This window comes from Anopheles moucheti, chromosome 2, assembly GCF_943734755.1.
Source record: "Anopheles moucheti chromosome 2, idAnoMoucSN_F20_07, whole genome shotgun sequence".
NCBI lineage: Eukaryota > Metazoa > Arthropoda > Insecta > Diptera > Culicidae > Anopheles > Anopheles moucheti.
Genome location: NC_069140.1, coordinates 61,356,607 through 61,376,745, shown reverse-complemented (window position 1 = coordinate 61,376,745; position 20,139 = coordinate 61,356,607). Strand labels below are relative to the sequence as shown.

General features: G+C 36.1%; 2 protein-coding genes across 2 annotated transcripts in view; both read right to left on the bottom strand.

Moving 5' to 3' along the window:
* The window catches only part of LOC128299569 (protein kinase C-binding protein NELL1-like), a 43,519-nt gene that overhangs the window by 5,639 nt on the left and 17,741 nt on the right, over nt 1–20,139 (bottom strand). The window contains exons 2-13 of the mRNA XM_053035573.1: nt 18,580–18,690; nt 11,416–11,566; nt 10,551–10,842; nt 10,305–10,460; nt 10,015–10,237; nt 8,683–8,859; nt 7,184–7,303; nt 5,005–5,265; nt 4,756–4,921; nt 3,999–4,434; nt 3,671–3,922; nt 2,160–2,209 (exon numbers count right to left, since the gene is read on the bottom strand). Of these exons, the coding sequence (XP_052891533.1) occupies nt 2,160–2,209; nt 3,671–3,922; nt 3,999–4,434; nt 4,756–4,921; nt 5,005–5,265; nt 7,184–7,303; nt 8,683–8,859; nt 10,015–10,237; nt 10,305–10,460; nt 10,551–10,842; nt 11,416–11,566; nt 18,580–18,690 (2,395 nt within the window). The remainder of the gene's footprint in view (nt 1–2,159; nt 2,210–3,670; nt 3,923–3,998; nt 4,435–4,755; nt 4,922–5,004; nt 5,266–7,183; nt 7,304–8,682; nt 8,860–10,014; nt 10,238–10,304; nt 10,461–10,550; nt 10,843–11,415; nt 11,567–18,579; nt 18,691–20,139) is intronic.
* LOC128299571 (UDP-glucosyltransferase 2-like) lies at nt 13,146–15,812 on the bottom strand. Its single transcript, XM_053035574.1, has 4 exons — nt 15,679–15,812; nt 14,447–15,613; nt 14,311–14,367; nt 13,146–13,398 (listed from the first exon to the last, which is right to left on the bottom strand). The coding sequence occupies exons 1-4, from the start codon at nt 15,810–15,812 to the stop codon at nt 13,146–13,148; spliced, it is 1,611 nt and encodes a 536-aa protein (XP_052891534.1).

The following is a 20,139-nucleotide window of genomic DNA, read 5'->3' as shown; positions in this document are numbered from 1 at the left end:
AAAAATATTTGCTAGTACAAACTTTGATTATGCAATATTTAAGAACTTTTTTGCAACACATCATACATAGCAACTTTTCTGTCTTTTCTTTTGTCAGAGTAATTTGTTTGGAATTATTTTGCGTTGGATATTTTTTCATTTGATAAAAGTTGCATGCATTTTGGTAAATATATTGTATTTCCTATTGTACATTTTCAAAATTTTAATATTTCTGTGGCTATATTTCGTTTAGAAAGCGAGTTCTTGAATATTCTAATACTTTCATTTGGATAGATTGCTTTAAACGTATGTATAGTAATTTAACTATATAGTTATACATTTCATTGCATCGAATGGAGTGAACAATCATTTACTAGACGTGCAAAAACGATTACAACATGCTCTTTTTCTGTTCTACTTAAACACAAATTATAATCACTATTAGCTTGAGGCATCTAACGATTCAACTACGAAAACATCAAACAAATGGTGCGTTAGGTAATACTGAAACGAAAAAAAATCAGAAAAAACGAAAACTATAAATAAAACAATAGTTGCAAAACACCCTAAACATACAATATATGCTGGGCTATAAATCTAAAATAGATTAAATTTGATTATTATGCAGTTCATTGCTTTGTAAGCTACAAAATGCATGTTTGTCTCAAGAAACATGTGTAGCATAATTGTAAACTAAGCTCTTTAAAAGTGCTAACGATGCGTGATAATTTGTACTTGAAAGATTATACGATGTTTAGAAAATTTGCATTTAAATCAATCTCATTCAAACCATGTGTGCATCATGTTTCAAATTACAAACCAATCAATGTATATGTATGTTACAAACGGGTTGTTTCAAACGGGTTGCTACTGCATCCATATCATGAAGGAAGACATATCGTATAACGTTAAGTTGAACTAACTAAATTATGCATTCATACACGAATACAGGTGGCAAATATGTTACAGAAATATTGAGCAAAAGTTTTAATGTACATGTATAAAGTAGATCACCTCAAAGGGATTGCAATAAGTGCATGAAAAATAGTAAATAGTGCCCACAACAGTAAGATAATCGCAGTGGAATAGAACAAACTTTTTGAAAGAAAGTAATGTGTTTTTGAATTACAAAATTGCTATACGTGATTGGTGTGGAATGTTTTTGTTGAACTTAACTTAATCAAACTATACGTGTTAATAAAATTAATTCAGGTTTAAATCAAACATAGCATAATGACTTTTATTAACTTATGTAAACATGAGCTCATTTTGTAATAGGTGTATGCGTATCGTGTACGGCAAATCCTATACACCCATATACGAAATAATTTTGTTACAATATTAAGAACAATGTTAATGTTTATGTAAGTTCCCTTGTGTTTGGATTGAACATAAAGGGTATTGCAAAGTTTAACAAATATGAACAGGGATTTGTGGTATCAAAACGGTGGGACGGAGGTTTCAAGATTATACATTAGCACAAGTTCTTACGATTGGGTATGTAAATCCATACATGAGCATATTTGCTGAATAATGCGGAGGGGTTAATGAAGTGCGGGTAATGTACTACTGCATGATCGGCATTATGCGAATACATGTTCGATATGTGACTGAAAAGACATAACTTGCAAACTCTTGTATATATATATATATATATATATTACAATGAGAGTTTAAAAAACCTATTGCCCTTTAATCCGCTTGCTTGGCAAACAATTGAATTGAATGGTATTTGGGGTTCGAATAACACTTTTAATATTTTGTTTTTGCTTTGTTGTCAAGACTATTCATTTCCAATTATTAGTCGTTTGGAAACAAGCACAAATTTATAAAGGGCTTGCAAGCTATTGCTTCGATTCATCTCGGTATGTGTATTTTTCCTATATTTGATTACATCTGGTGATGTTTTGCTCTTATAGTATATGGTAAATGCACATTGACTGCGTAAAAAATGTTATTAAAAAAAACCTAAAATATAGTTTAGCCAAAACATAAACAAAACACTGTTGGCAACCAAGGACAGCAATAATCAACAGTAAATACAGTAAAAAAAATTAAATAAAGAACACAACGATCGACAAAAAATTAACACAAATTCAAACAAATATCATCGACAAAAGAAATAACCGAAATAATACGATTAACTCGAATGTTAGTGTATTTAAAGAGTGATTTTTTACCGATGCACACAACACGCGGAATTGCTCACCAGTAGGGCACAGTAGGGGACCTGGAATGTAATTTGTTCGCAGGTTACAGGGTTAAATTAGTTAAGTCATGTAGTTTATTATGGTTGTAATGTTAATATCGACTAAAGAGCTGTGAAAAATAATAGCACTAGTTACAAGAAAGTACATAAAGACGTTCGAAAACAATATTTGAAAATAAAAAAAGGAAATAGTATCAACGTTTGTCAAATCATTATTAGTTCTACTGTTTTCAATGTCAAAGGAGTCAGGCGTATAATTAGCATTTGAAGTTATGAAAGATTGTTTTTCCAAAAAAACTAGAAAATAAATGAACATTGCATTAGTTAGTAGCAAAGTTATGAAATGTTAACATTTGCAATCAATTATTAAGAAGTACTTCATTGACACACGTGCAGATTCGACTTCGGAAGTTGCTAAGTATATTAATCGCTTTGGCAGCATTTGTTACGTGCTACTGTTCACATTATTCAGTAAACATAATAACATTGTTTCTCATTACCGAAACATGTACCGAAACTTCAAATGTATGCCCCCATGTATGCACACAAGAATATACAAAAGAATGATCTAAGAATGACACAGTTTGTATCTTGCTATCGTCAGATATAACAGAATAGTGTTATGTGTGAATATCACTAGCTAAAAAAAGTTCAAAAAGTTACGACATTCATAACCGTTCCAATGCAACTGTTGCCAACAAAACAATAAATGAAAGTGACAATTTACATTACAATACGTAAGGTTGGTAGATATTTGCCATATAAAACATATTTGCCTAAAGTATTGGATTGTTTTATAAAAAATCAAAACAAGTTTTGTGGATCGTTGTTGATCCCTGTAAATGAAAGCTGTGAAATATTCGGATATCATACCGAAGAAGTATTTTTTACGATTAGAAATGTATCATCGAACAACGTCCAACAGGCGTTACAAGCAATACACATGATTTAATGAGACAAGAAATGCTAGAATTTCATGCAAAAAGAAACAAAAATAACGGGTTATTAAGCATGATTCAATTCGATTCCATTGGCACGTCTAGATCTTTAGAGTGATTTATAGAGCTTAAAAAAATGAACTTCATATTGTTTGTGTCTCGTGGTTTCTTAATAACATTTCCGAAGAACTCTGCAAGTTCGGAGAATTTAGTATTGTTAGGTGAAAGGACAAGCATCAGTTAGATTACCAAACAGTAAAATATTGCCCATTCAAAAGTAGGGTTAAGCGACCTTAATAGTAATACGAGAATGTTGACTCCACAACATATACAGTAAAATGTAATATTTTGTTCTAATACACATTTACACATATGCGATTGGTTTTTAGACTTTGTTTTTAAACAAATAATAAACTTTTGCTGAACCTAGACTTGATCTTTTCTAACTGTATAAAGCAACTGGAAATAATAAAAAGTTCTAATTGCTGTGGTTTCTGCGGTGCTACCAATATGTGATACGTCTCGGCAAAGTACGAACACTTACCTTACAGGAGCAGGTGGTACATTCTCTGGACGGATATTTAAATGGTCCAGGTGGGTATACGTGATTCCCGTACAAGCATGTTGTTCCGACACCGACTTCTTCAGCGCTATTGCTCGCGATTAGTTTGGTAAGGTTCTCAAACCCACACCTGTCATCTGGACATCGTGGACAACAGTCTGCCGGTCCGGCCGGCATCGGATTATCACATGTGAGTGGAGGACAATCAAGTTTCCAACAGTCAAATTCGCCATACTGAAACGTTGAAAGAAATCGAAGATATAGAACACTTACACACACATATGCCAGGAGCGTTTTGCTGTATAGTTACCAAACATTCACATGTTTGACATTGATATATCCACTGTTCGCCACTGCGAAACGTGACATGTTGCAGCTCCTGATGCTGGCAAGATTGTTTCGGATCGCATTGTGGGCAACATAGTTCACTGACGACCCCTGGACGCCATGAAGAACAGTTGCACGGAGGCTCCACACAGCTGATCACACCTTTTGAACAGGTACAGATTTTGCATGGCGCGTTACTGGGTGATACTTTGTCACCATCTCGTAGTTCACGGTCTTCGAACATACAACTTAATCTACAATCCGGATCGCCTTCGGCCGGACATTCGCATTTAAAATGTCCCGCTGTGTTAACGCACCGGGCTGTCGGATGACAGCTATGCGTATTGAGGTAACACTCATCTATATCTACACATTCTTTGCCTTTGGTTTCGAATCCAGCCTTGCACTTGCAGAAGTACCTGAAATAGCAGATAAGTTACAATTGGTTTAAAGTTAATGTCGTATGGTGAACGTTTGTATGAGCAGGAGACAATATTGTGGAACGAGATAAATCTTAAGCTTATGTTGTTTAGTAGCATGGAGGAATGTTGATAAAAGAGTATCATAATTTAAGGTAGAGCAATGCGTGGCGTGTTTTTTAGTAAATTGAAAAACACGCTCGAAACACGCAGGAAAAGTTTTTTTGTAGCGTTTTTTTAATATAACAAGTTGTATTACAATCAGTGGTGAGAAAGTTTAAATAGTACATTTATAGGTGCTTTTCTTTTTCACATACGTACCAGCCCGGCATGTTTACACAATCCGTCGTGTCCTTACATCGATGCAGACCTGTTGCACACTCGTCCAGGTCTTTTTCACACGATTCACCAATGTATCCCGTGCGGCATGTACAGACGTTAGGTGAGCGGCATTCGCCACCATTCAAGCAAGTTTGATTGCACACGGCTAAAATGACAAAGATGATAAATGTATTTTCAAATCTCATTACCGAATCCATCAACCATAAACTCGTTGGCTCATTGACTTACGTTTACAATCGCGTCCATTTCCTGTGTAGCCCTCCTTACATTGGCAATGGTAAGAACCTAATGTGTTAATGCAATCGGCATTCTCGTGGCAATTGTGTTCGCCAGATTTGCATTCGTCCATCTCCACGCAGTTAAACTTGTCTTGTCTTCGGTAGCCAGGTAAACATTCGCAAATGTACGAACCAAACGTGTTCACACATCGCGTGTTCAGATGACAGTGGTTACCATTAAGACCACCCTGCTGAGTGCACTCATCCACATCTGGTTGGTGTTGACAATATCAAAGGAAATATAGTGGAAATAGAAAATCAGTTCTGGCAAACGTTCTAGTATTTTGCAAAAGACATTAATCACTCAAACGTCATATCCATCCAATCCCGATTCCTGTCGTTAGTGCATTATGTGGATTCTTTAATTACGCTTGTTGTTTTTTTAGTCACAAACGTCTTAAGACTGAATGGCATAATTGCTTTTTAACAGTTATAATTTGAAACATGAAATGTAACAATGTGTTTAACTAATTATGAGCAGTTCAACCAATCACAACGAAATAACTAAACCATAACAACAACAAAAATGTTATTAGTAAAGCTTTCTTAACGTGTCCGTGTGTCTATTCGTATGAGTTATATTGCTCATGGTTAAACTCGTGTTTATGTGTATTGCTGGTAAATGGAAATGTACTGTATTATTTGTTAGAATCTTTAGCGCCTTTGCATGGGCTCAACTATATGTTAAAATATCATGTGTATGAATAAAAAACATAATTAGATCGTTTATGTTAGAACATAAAATCAAACAAAAGACACAATATTTCACCTTCGGTTGTTTGCAACTGTAATGCTTGTTCGTGCTTCTTTTTCTTTGAATGTTTGTTTCTGTGAGTAGAATTCTTGTGGTGTTGTCTCCTATTACCACCGCCGCCGCCACCACCACCGCCATGCGGTCGCTTGTGTGGCCGTACTTTTCGCCTATGTGGAGTATCTAAATTATTGAATTTATTTATTGAATTTTCTTATGACGAAAACAAAGTTTAGAAGGAATGAAATAAACTGTTGTCGGTCATTAGCAGCTTGTTTGTTGATCACAATATTTAATAATTCGTTGATCGTTGTCGAAAACAGTTAAGGACGTCGTGCATAATTAAATTGACCAAATATTTCTGTAATAATGGATGCATTCATTAAGCTGGTTCTAATCACTTACATCTAGAAACTCAGCTTCGAAAAACTGTAACATTGGTAGTGGTAGTGATGGATATGGAAAACGCTTACAGCTTACAACTTCTTCCAATTCGTTGACTTAACGGGTAACCTGTAAGTCAATTCATTAACCATAAACATGTGCGAAAAAATCGCCTCAAACCTCTGCTGGCATGTGTGGCACTTGTGTTAAAATTAAGACATAAAAAATGTTCCAATTTATTGGCCAGATATCAAATGTTTCTATTTTTTGTTAGCAATTGACATCGTACCGAGAATCTAAATGGCAACAAGAAAAATGAATAGTATATGTTGCGATGTGTTGATTAATAGTGTTGATTCGTATGTTAATATTTTGGGATGCATCCAATTCGAGATAGGTTTGAAAGTCAAGGGCAATACTGCAGCAATGAAAAAACTAACAGCCACAGCAGTGGTTTAGTACATAATAAAATGTGATTTTTGTTAAACTTCATTCGTTTCAAATTATAGCATATATAGTTATTATGCATATTCGATGTTGCAATATTATATGACATAGCTAACTTTATTTATAAAAATTGCAGCGGTACGGTATGTACGGTATGAGAAATATATAATATTAAACGATGAAAACAGATTTAACGATGTTAGTACATACACCATAGTAATGATAGGAAATTTATGATGGTAATATTCTATGCATATTAGTTAAACTTTGTTGTTTAAAATTTTCAACAACCCATTTCAATTCCCCAATGGCGCATAAGCCTCAATTACTTGAGTAATTTGTAATTGTTTTTGATCTTTCGAAAATTAGTTAATTTGATTTTGTCACCGAACTAGTTGATTCACGAAAGTTTGTGCAATTACACTGCACAGGAAAAAATATAATCCAAATATCTATGCATTACCTAGAGTATCACATATATTTTATGTTACGTTTGTATGAATGAATGGATATGATAAGATTGTTAGGCGATTAAACCACTACTTACCGAAACATTGATACCCATCTCCGTGGAAGCCCGAACGACAGGTACACGTGTACTTGGTGTTAAGGTTAAGACACGTAGCGTTATTATGACATGCATGGCCCTTTGAACAGTAATCCACACCTGGCATGTATGTTAGGGCGCATAACGGGTGAAGTAGAAAGATTGGTGGAAAGCAGTACATTTGCCAAGTATCATTAGTAAAGCGTCGTAATGTAGCAATGAATTATATTGGTGCATGTTAGTTCCAGATTCCAAGCAGTAGTTATTCACAGCCATGGTCAAAGGCAAACGGAAGAAATGCAAATTCGATCGAAAAGGATTTGATTCGAAGTGATTGTTATGTCAGACATGAAAAGAAAAAAGAAATGTTTATTAGTAATTTTTAATTTGCAATAGAAAAAACTGTAGAAAAAAGCTTTTATGTTGCGCCAAAAATTTTGATACATTAAAAGCTGATAGATAGCTGGAATAAATTAAACAGCACAAGAGTGTCAGAGTAGTTGTCTATTAAGTAGAAGAGGAGACCAGTTTAGAAGCAGTATTAGATACAACTAAACCAAGTACAGCTGTGTTTCCTGTTTGATTGGTGAATGAACGCAATGTACGGATGATTATCGCTTGTGAACGTTAGCATATTAAAGCGTACAGCTAATGCTTTTGGTACTTGTTCGGTGTTCACGTTGGATGAAATATACGGAATGGTGGAAGCGCAAAATTGTCGGTTTTTAATGAAAATTTGTAAAGCTATGGTGCTGTGGGTAGGATTGGTTTCTTCCAGCCATTGTCGTACGATGTTTTTGTAAGTCTTAAAACTGAGTATATAAACTTCCAGATAGTTGTAAGATATTTCATCTCCAAGAGATTACATTCGACTAGAGCACAATACACAAATATCGTTTGTATCAGTGTTAGTAGTCATCGAAATGCGTCAGACTCTCTTGTGAATTTTCCCAAATGTATATTGTCGCTTTTTTCAATTTCCGTTTCCTTATTTTTTTGTGCCAAAGCGAAGTGCTTATCCTGCCGCTGTGTTCGATCACGCTGATCATTAAGGAAATCCATCTGAGCATGTGAGCGATCATTAGTGATGATTAGCATTGAGAGAATTTGGTCATCCTTGTTTGCAGGTTGATCTGAATCAGTCACAATCTTGTCGACAGTTTCTTCATGATCATTGCTGTTTTCCTGATCGATGAGAAATTCCCTAATAAATTGAGAATTGCTGTCAACATCGAAGCCATCGGCAATCGTTCTTCCATCATTATCATTTTCTGCGAGAGAATTAACATTCGCGTTGAGTTCTGTTTTGTCAGATGAGTTATGGAAGTTTTCACGTTCGTTGTGTTCATGCTGTTGAAAATGATTCACTTGAAACGTAATCTGCTCTTGGTCTTGCTGCTGATGCTGCTGGAGATGCTGCTGCTGTCGGGGCTGCTGATGTTGGTCTCCCAAGAAAATGTGATCTTGAGATGGTAGTATTAATGGAAACGATGAAATACCTTGACAAAATTTGCAGCATTCATCCGTCACAGACATTTGTTGTTCCGGTGGACATTTTAGTTCGGGACATTGCAGGAATTCACAGTGCATGTTACCATCAACGCACGAACAGTTTCTACAGCCAAGGATTTGGATTTCGCCATGTTCAAAGTCTTTCTTAGTAATGTAACAAGATTCTGCAAATAAGACAATGGGAGAATAAATGACATGTAAATAAGGAAGTAAATTAATAAATAAATGAACTATTTAATTTATTGATCATTGCAATTATTGATTAATATATTATTTTATGTATTTATTTATTTATTTTTTTATATTATATTATTATTAGTGTTTATTTTTTATTAATTTATATGTTTCACCAGGCAGGGTAAGCGTCGAATAGCATACCTTGTAAACTTTGAACGTGTTTCTTTGTTCTCTGTTTCTATCGTTCTGAATAAGGACAAGGCACAATTGTGTTATATTCCAATAACACAGTAAAGTGATTTTTCACTTTAAAGTCAAAGTCTCTAGTTTTTTTTAAAGATTAGTCTTAGTGTCCCGTTTGATGGCTAACGATGGCTTCATGATGTTGCATAAAATAAAATTTCTTATTTCTTTGTCTTATTTTTTTATAAAATTCTAATCTACAGAGCTTTACTTATTGAGCATCGATTGTTCTGTTATTTGTTTGCGTATTTATATAAATAAATAAAGTGTACTGAGAAAATGCCAAATTATGTAAAAAAGATAAAACTTACTAGCAATTTATGAAGAATAATGCTTACGACGTTGCTATTATTTCATTCAGCAACGTACGATACATTGTTCAAAAGTCATGTCTATGTAACCGGTTTTTCATCCATTGTAGGATATTTCCTTGTTTTGTGTCATTGTATGAATTAACTTGATCCTGCCACTACCGGTACACACGTTACGCTAGGTAATGAAGCCATTGCACAATCTGAGAGTACCGTTTCGTGATGGATCCATGAACAATTTATTACAGATTTAACTCTATATCAATACAAGCTGTAACAATGACATACTTCAGCCATAAGTTACCTCCGTTTGATGGTAACCAGTTTCCTCGAGACCAGTGGTGCACGCATAATTATCAAGAGCATTAACAGTCTCAGAATAGAGTACATGCCGTTCAGAAAGAAACAAGTGATATCACTTTCATTTTTACTCTTCTCTGTTCAACAGGTTACACTTGTTGCACTTCTGTGATGCTCAAGTTCAACTGTTTTCACTATTATACGTTAAATAACTTCTAATCAATATTTCCAAATCCATCAAACAACCCAATACCCAATAATGAGGTTTTAGAATTAGTAAATACTTACTCAAACAGACAGGACAACATTCGCCCTCTTTTAATACTGGATGTTTACATTTAACTTCTGGACATGGTCTTGGACCACATTTGACTATGCCTTGTTTGCATTCACATCGACTGCACCCAATATCCCAGGCATCACCATCATTTTTAGTTGTACCATTTATTAAGCATGATTTTTTACAATCACATTCCTCAATATATGAGACGCGTTTCTCTGCTTCCACTAGCTGCAACAGGCGAAAATCAGAATAACACAATATTCGATGACACGATTATTGCAGTGGAAAGACTTACCCTTTTTGTTAACAGCGACATTGTTTGTTTTAATTCTAATAAAGCATTTTCTAACTCTAAGAATTGTCCACAGGTAGGACATTGTGCGTCCATCAACTCGCATTGAGATAAATAACCATAAGACCCAGTGATGAGACGTAAATCTTTTATTTCTCCCTGTGTGGATCAAAGCAAAGTTAAGTTAAAATGATAAAAAAGTGATTTACTATCTGATGTACATCCGCAGTCGGATTCCCTATTGCTTACCTTAAATAAATAATGACTATTTGAGTTTCTTTGTCCGACGAATAATTGCATATTGGAAGCACTAAAATTTCTATCTGGTAAAAAATGTGTCACTCTTTTATACAGTGGATGGCAGTCGATGAATAGTTGCATTTCAGTGCCGCTGACTGTAAGCGACACCTTGTGCTCGATATCGTCCGCTAGTCGATACGGAAACGTTTCCGTTAGAATCTGCGTTGCACCCGCTGCTGTTATGTGTGTGTAATGAAAACGTATTTCGTCACGTCTTCCACTTGATTGTAATTCTAAATACCTTAACATTAATATTAATTATTACAATGTTTCGATTAGGATTAGAGAAAAAGAAGATGAAAAGTACATGGAGAAAAAACTGGACAAAACAGAATAAAAGGATCTGGGATGTGTGTTTGCGTCAAAAGAATATAAAAAAGGAAAACAAATAATATTCAACAAAATACTTATCCTTAAGCAATATAGCAGTGTGCAACAAATGTAAAGGTGTTTTGAATCCATACTTGAAAAGGAATAGCAATTTAATGTAAGAAGTTAAAGCAATAGAAATCATTCAAAGTGATGACTCTAAAAGTTTCATTGAAAAGCCACTGCATTAAAAGATAAACAATTGGGATTCACTTATTGTTGCGACAAGCAACAGCGTTCTTTAGCGATGCTTAAAACACGAATGCAAAAACAATTGGAATTTATTTATGCTTTTCAAAATATGTTGCCGAAATTTGAAAAATTTTGACTTTGCAAAACTTTGGATAATTTGAATGCCATGAACGCATTAGGCGGATGAGTTGAAATGGGGGAATAGAGAGAAAAAAAGGAAAGGGAAACTGTAACTTTGAACTTTGAAACCTACCTATTAATTCCGTTGGAAAATGATATTATGGTCCCAGAGTTTGACTGCTCTTGCTTGAGGACAACGGAAAAAGTGAATTCTGGTGATTTTTTCATCTGCTCGACTGCCCGGTGAAAAACCGCAGCCGGAAGAACAAGATTTCGATCGAGACCTGTAAAAATGAACCATAAAGTAGAGATAAAAACAAATGTGTTTAAGAAAAATGCATAATCTTCATTCATAATATTTTCGTTTCATAATTGCAAAGAGATTTGTATCATGGATACTGCATTGAAAAGTTTTCGAGACATTATTTGTAGATTGCAATAATTTACTGTTAAAATAACAGTACAACAAACCGGCAAAACGTACAACGGTTCAGTGATAACATCAAATTGATTTTGACGCGCAATGTCACCACAGATAATATTAGGCTCTAAGGACAGTACGAAATGGTGTATACATTCAAACGAATGGCTTCCGCACATGCAATATATTCATGCCCGCACTCTCATGTTCAATGCTGTCCTATTTTAGTTTTAAATGCATGATAAACGCAATGAACCTGTGCCATATGTTGCTAGCATAGGTGACTAAACGGTAAACAACACAACGGTGCCGCAAATAATGTCCACAACAACGGGCATTATTCACGCGATATTATTTATTAGTGTCCAGTCCATTCGTTTGTCAGTTTTGTGGTGGAATTGTGCGCCACAGAATTACGAAATAGTTTGACATTTTTACACCGGACGCGATAGGATTGTGTTATCTAAAAAATAAATAGTACCTAGAAAGCAGTCACCCCTTAATGGGACTGGCACCTTAAGATATTAACCAAATGTAAGTTAAGCTGCTAATAGGGGGCTCTGATGTGTTCATCGACCATGAATAATTAACTGTAGCACATCAACCTGCACAGAGGTACTATACCGGATGGTGTATAGGTTAGCTATATATTTTAGCAGATTTAGCTTTCTAATCTAATTGTGCTATGCACAACACGTTGATGTCGCAAGGTTTTGCAATATTCTCGCAATTTCCTATCAAATGAACAAATACATGCTATAAACGTTAGCAAACAAACATCACCACTTAGCATCAGCATCACTAGAACGCTGACATGAACTACAAACGAAACGACTTACTAACATGCAATATATTAATAGGTATATATGAAAAGTCAGTGATAAACATAGTTTAAATTGATCGATTTGGCGGTCGCCTGACATTCACTTGATCTAAAAATGTAACGTTGGTAAAAATGTCAGCCGTTGTGACTGCTAATATTTTGCAACAACCATGTGGTGGTATATGGTAACATTGTGTATAGCAATAGCAATATAAAACAAAGATTTAAACATCTCACGCTCTTACAAAAGCGTCATTCGACAAAACATGGCTAGCAATGTAAAATCTAACCGTTCAAACGAGCAAAACATTACGATGTCACAATGAATAGTCTTCAGGAAATTAAACGTGAGATGATTTATAACGCTGGAAGCACGTTTGGTAGCTATGAATTATGTCTTTCACTTCACAGCGCCATGGACACAGAAAGCATGTTGAACGATTCGCTTACTGTACCTTTACATAATGTACAACTTTGGTCATATCTGAGATGAATAACAGAAATTTAAAACTACAAGAAAATTGAGGCCTTCTATTGTACTACAGTTTATTGTCACACGCAATAATTTTCCTGAGTTTTATTTTATAATATTGGATTAAATTCATTAACATTTTGTACATTAACCAGTTTTCGTTTTCCTACTACTTTTGACAGAGAAATTTATTTTTGATAGGAAACAAACAAATCCCACCGTCGATCGATATACCAATGAAATGACCAAACAAATCATTAGTATGATGGTGGATAATACGTCAATCGAATACTTTTGTATGTATCCCACATCATTTAGGTCATCAAGCATGTTTAAAGTTTTATTGTGATTTCTTAGCACCCAGTCCACAACCCAAAGTGCCTTCCTCTGCGGTGTTATACTACTGTGTCCGAAAAGTAAGGTGACACTAGATGTCAAATTTCGCACACCTAAAGAAGCCTTTTGTTTTTATTTTTCGTTTGTCAATTTGAATGTTTTTGACAGATTTGCCAAGTTTCAAGTCACAACATCAACCCGGCTAGTAGTGAAAATTTGTTTTCGGAGCTGCGCCATGTGTTTTTGTCCATATTGACCAAGTTGTTAAGTTTGTGGAACAGCGCACCTGTATCAAATTTTGTTTGCGCAATGAAATAAACGCTGCGGAAACATTGCGGATGCTACAAAAAGCCTTTTGGGAAGATTCTATGTCGAAGAAAAATGTGTACAAAGGGTACAGTGATTTCAAGAATGGCCGTGAGAAGGTCGAAGACGGGGACCGTCCGGGGAGTCCGTCCACCTCGACCGACGACCCCTACGTCGTCCAAATCAAGGATTTGGTGGTCAACAATCGTCAGTTGACGATACGAGACCTTTCGGAAAGTGTTGGGATTTCCGGCCGGCGGAAAACGGCCGGATTTGTGGAAAAACTACAGCTGGTTGTTGCACCATGATAATGCGCCCTCCCATACGGCCATCATTTTGAGGGAGTTTTTCACAACAACTGGCCCTCATATCGTTCCGCAACCGCCGTATTCACCAGATTTGGCACCAGCCGACTTCTGGCTGTTCAACAAGGCAAAACGGCCGCTTCGGGGACACCGTTTTCACACTATCGAGGAGATAGAAGCCGCAGCGACGGCGGAACTATAGGCCATCCCTGCATCCGCGTTTTCCACCTGCTTCGAGGAGTGGCAGAAGAGGGGGAAGAGATGCATTGCATCGGAAGGGGATTACTTCGAATGGAATGACCTTAATTTGGCCTAATAAAAATACCATTTAGAAAAAAAACGGAAAGTCACTTTATTTTTCGGACACAGTAGTATGTTTGTCACGAATGATTCGTGACACAGCTGTTGCACTCTGTTTGTACCTATAACAAATATTCGAATGGAATTGGAATGAGTATGTGAGCAGTTCAATGTACGTAATGTATTTGAAAATGTACATACCTTTCCTCGTTTATCACGTCCAGCAAATGGTTCTTTAATGAATCTTGGTTGACATCTGCGAGAAGCAACTTTTTGCCTATTCCCATTCGTTCGATTCGCCGAACGTTTTGATATTGGTCTCCATAATTAGGAATACCCAGCATAGGTATACCGTACCAAATTGCCTCTTGCACACTCAGAAGCCCACCATGTGTGATAAATGCATCAACCGTTCCACTGCCTAGAAGATCGTTTTGAGGGAACCAATCGAAGGTTATCATATTTCCTGGGATGATATCTTCATCTGAAGGAGTATCGATTTTCCACAAAAACTTTATATGTGGCAACAATCGTGCTGTCGTAATTATGCTTTGAGCTATGTGATTGTTCAAATTACACATCTTTACATTGGTTCCAAAAGATATATAAACACATTTATCGTACGTTGTATTTCGTCGTGGAAAGAACAACGCCCGCAAAGGCTTTGGATCACTTATGTGTAATCCTCCAACGTTTACTACACGCCAAATATGAGGTTCCGGAGGATCGAAAATATCTATGGAATTCATCAAAATAATTGCAGCTTTCGATTCCATGCGTGAAACCAAAGATACATTTCGAAAGCGGCTTTTAACTAACCGGTCAATGTGGGGATTGCTATAATATCGTTTGATTAACAATTCGTATGCTTTTAACATGAAACTGTGCAATCTGTGAAAATATCCAAACGACGGTGGTGTATCTAGCAGATAGTTAGGAATAATCCCAGGATACATGGGCGATCCTAAGATGCATTCCACACTCGAAAAAATATTAGATGCAGTTGCCATCACTAAAGGGGGAAAGTGGAATCGTTCAAGAAGTAATAGCAAACACGGGCCTGCAAGATGGTCGTGAATAACCAGATGAAATGTGAAGTTTTTTGGATAGTTGAGCAAATTCAACAATTGCTTTGATGTAATTGCATGTGTGCAAACCAAATGTTCAAGGTCAGCAAATGATGTCAACAGTTCTGCCGGGGACATCGAGTGCATTGAAAGATAATCGATGGTATGATCCTTTGATAGCGCTTCGTCAACTCCGTCCAGCTTAAGAAAGTGCAGATTGTGTTCTTTTCCTTCTTTGTAGATGCTTAGTAAGCTAACGTTATGTCCATTATTGGCAAGCATTTTCGATAACTGTTGACTCCTACAAAGGAATCAAATGCACTGTAAAACAACGTAAAGTGTATTTGTATTCTAATAAGCTCTTACCATAGAAAGTGACTCGGAGATGCAACGGCACTTATGTAGAGAATGTTGTTGAGCTGCAAACTACCTGCAGCTGCCACACGCCACGTTATCAGAAATGTGATAAATTTCATCACAATGTGCCATAAATTTCTCATTTGTAAGCGGTGCTTCTCTACACTAAATCAAAACCATCGTCAAGCCCAGCCGAGAAGTACAAGAATACTGATCAAGTTGATGGAAGAGAGACAGATTTACCAGTATTGTATGAGCTAATGCGTCCTACCAGTGCTCCGATTTGGCCAACGTTGATTGAGGTGAAGTGATAGTTGACGGTATGGGATAAAGTTTTAAGTTCACGATAAAATCGATGTTTATAAAATCCATGTAACATTATTAAAAACTGACTTATTATTTTGGCGGATGCGGCATAATATGGCGAAGAGTCGCCTTAATTATAAAAATTAAATAAAAGAATATCGAAACACACGAAAGACCTATATCCTATAAGGCATGAAAGACGGTTTAACAGTGCATTATTCACTGCATGATGAACTAATCAGATTTGATAAACAATCAAGCACCAGATGTCGAAGCTGAAAAAAGTTTGTTATTACTTACTGTTATGTTTTTTAAACAAACTTAAAGCTCAACAAACTTGAGTACTGTTTTGCATGCTCAACTGTTTATTTCAAAACTGTTATAGGTTTCACCAACGAGCTCATTGCAACAAACAATGGAACTGTTTACTGTTATGACACGCACTGTAGTGTTTATATTGATAATTCCCGTAATGGTCCCAAATCGGTCGTAACTGTCGCGGCGATGATTTATTAAGGCAGCAATGCAAACGGTACCATTTCCTAGTCGGCATCAACACAACATCTCGACTGTGAAGTTCGAATGTATTGAGTCGATTTTAAACATAAAGTACCCTGGATTTGCACAACAATCAACAAAACTTCGAAATATGCTTTGGAAACATTTGAAAACCAGACAATATAGCATGACATGATAATACGGCAAAAGCCGTAATACTGGAAATTATGTAACTAAAACTAAATCAAAAAAAAAATTTTCGCACAACATGATTACCTCCATAGGAAACTGTATAACTAATGTCTACTGCTGATGGATATTGTTATATCTCTCGATTATGGGATGGTTGAATTAAACAAACAAACTATACTAAACTATTCTGTTTATTTAATAACACTATTTAACGCCATTCAAATATATTATCTGATATACAATGTTGAATATTTTGGGTAGAGAAAATTGGTATCCCAATAGTTGATAATTATTTCATGATTTATCAGTAAAGTAGATTTTTTATTAAGCAAACATGCTACCAACAGACACGTTGGTAATTGTACACTATATCAACAATCCTACTTCGCTACATACATATTTTGCAACGCACCTTACGTGAGCAACGTGTCGCCAACGCATAGAAAAAGTGTCGCAGAATCACTAGTATATGCAGCAAAAAACATAGACGAAGTCTAGACGTGATCGCAAAGTGCACAAGCGTAGTGGTGTCATTGTCTAGACTTCTTCCTGGAAGTGTGGAGGTATGGACGCCAGTGCCGGTCAATATAATATACATAAACCATGGAAAAATCTCTGTTGCAAAACTCGGCTGATATGAATGTTCTGGCCATGAATAGGAGATACTTTTATGCCGCACTCGGCTAGCGGAATAGGTATGCCAAACGAATGGTAAGCGAAGCTGTTTAATTGATTGAGCAGTTTAATAATAGGTTGTAGGAGGACTTTTATGTTGTGTTCACATTTGTTCCTACTGTCAAGAGATGTATGTGGTAGAAGTTTAATAGCCTCCAAATCACTCTCTATTATGCTTACTGATAAGTACGTGTATAAACGATCAACATTTGCGAGGTATTAAGGCTATCGTCTAAAATAGGGATTGGCATATATTTCACGAGAAAAGCCAGATATTAGAAACAATTTTAAACCTGCGGGTCAGACACTCGAAACAAGATTTTGGTACATGAAATAGATGATATCATTAAATCATTGTAAACATTTCCGTAAACAATATACCGGGGGAATAAGGGATCACAAGCGGCCTTATTTCGTCCATCGTTAATTCAATCAGGTTTTTCGGGAAACCCTGGTTCTTTGGGCCCCTCCGCCCTCCCTCTTTCCGTCCAACGAGTTCCAACGAAAAAAAAAAATCATCTGGTCAGTTAGTGAGGAGGATTTGACCACTGGTGGGGCTCTGAGCTAACTTTCCCCTTATGGTTTCAAGAAGCGTGATCTGCCTCTCCGCATTAGGCACATTAGGTTTCGATTTGTACGATGAAATCATAAACACATCAGCTCCATTCTTCTTCTTCATCGGTACAACAAAGGCCTTCCATTTCTGGCTTGCTTTCTGACTTTATTTTTACCCGTAGCCGGATAGACAAGTCCTGCGTACGAAGGATTGGTCCGGACGGGATTTTGGACCTGCCATGTCCACCGGCCCCTGTGTGAATACCGGCACCGCTACCAATACACCACCGGCCCATCCCCAACTGCTTCCATTGCCGCATGCATTTTGGATTTCGCAAGGAGGTTACTTTAGCAGGCTTATAGACGGACCAAGAATTAATTGATTGGGAAAAGACGACTAAAGAAATTTTGTTGAAAAATGCTGACAAGTATGACTCGTTTCAAATCGATTATGATTCACATGTATATCTATTCAATGTCGCGGACATCTTGTATTGTTTATGACGTCTTGCATAATTTTCTATCCAGCCGGATAATATCTTCGCACATTGCCGACTCCTGGTCTTAATACGACAACTAATCAACGATCAGGTGTAAATGTTCACATCATAAATAGGTTACACTTATTTTTTTATTGAATCTAACTGTTTTCAATGAGGATGGAATCACATAATGAGCGCTTACCTGACAAATGAAATACTCTGGATGGTGTAATCGTTACACCTGGGTATTGGGACAAGTTTGAGTGTAGATTTAATGCGTCCAATAAATCGATGCCGGGATCCAGCGCACCACCTGAAAGAAAACAAATTCAAGCATTATTTGTTTCAAAACATAGTTGCAAATATCATGAAATATGAAAACAATACGACTGTCCGATCACATTTATTGAGAAAATTCGGTTTTCTTGCGTCAAAAATTATTACTTGCTCTATGGATGGAAGACAGAGACAGTTCCAATTAATAAGATATGTTCCTGCATAAATAAGCGATACATTTAGCAATCATATCAATCAATTAAAATTACGGGGTATAGGCGAAAGGTCATATCAGACCCATTTTGTTGAATCGTTTTCAGGTTTCATAAATTGCTATATTTATTACATGTCACCCAATGCATTTCCTGCGTTATGGTGGTACAAAGGACAAATGCTTGGCTGACAGCATTTTAGAATAATTGAAACAGTGTAATAGTATAGCTCACACGCATGCAAATATACGTTCGTACAGCGAATCAACAATAAAAATGAAACAATCGCATAATAGGGCTCAGATTCTCTACATTCTTCATAAATCAATTAAATCTGTCACACAAAGATTGTAGCTATATGTGATTGTGTCATACCATTTTCAGCAATTGGTGTTGTGCCTGCTAGTCTTACTGAATTTCGAATACGTTAAAGCAATGCAATGTTGGCCTTATGTAGGTAGTTATCTGTTCTTAGAATTACCCCATTAATAATAAATATAGTTCTGACTGTATTTATCAGAGACACATTTGTAATATAACAAAAATCTAGAAATATTACACGGAATAAACAAGTGGCAGGAATGTGCAACAAGCGTTTTCCAACATCAAAAAACTTTCGGCTAGTGAGAGCAAGAATGTAGTAGCCTAAAAAGCCTTGCGGATTGTGAACCATATCGACAATGACGCCACCGGGATCGTAAACGGTCTCGCCAAAATGCGTATCCTACACAAGCTTTACCACTTCCGTGCTGTTATTGTTATGATTTATGTTGTTTTCATAATGGTCGGTTAGTGTGGATGTACCATCGCGGTGTTCCCGTGTTTTGCAGACATGCTTATGATATGTCTGGTCAGAAGAATATTTATCAAAAACTATCAGATGACATTGAAGACACAGAGTTAGATAACCTTTACAGGATTTGCTTATGGAAGTGATAGGACTTCCCGATTAGTGAAAATCATAGTGCAGTGTTTGACAGTGTGTATGTTTAGTATACACACAGTTATTTCAGTGTATGCTTCCCAGTTCAATTACGGTAATTAAATTTGTATTTTGCTTTATTTTTCATTTATTTCAATCAAACTTTTAATAATCTTTGAATGTTTTTATTGTTCTTATTAAAGATATAATTACATATACATACTTTATACATTTACCCAACGCTAATGCATACAAACATTCAAGTGAAGTATATGTTTTCAGTTCATTCGTTGCAAATCTGTTTCTAAGCATTAAGCTTATCTACGTTAGATTTCAATATGTTGGAAAAAAT

Coding starts and splice junctions, on each gene's coding strand:
- LOC128299571 (XM_053035574.1), bottom strand. CDS start 15,812: ATGAGAAATTTATGGCACATTGTGATGAAATTTATCACATTTCTGATA. Junction 15,614..15,678: donor TCTCCGAGTCACTTTCTATG/GTAAGAGCTTAT, acceptor ATTCCTTTGTAG/GAGTCAACAGTTATCGAAAA. Junction 14,368..14,446: donor GACGTGATAAACGAGGAAAG/GTATGTACATTT, acceptor TATTTGTTATAG/GTACAAACAGAGTGCAACAG.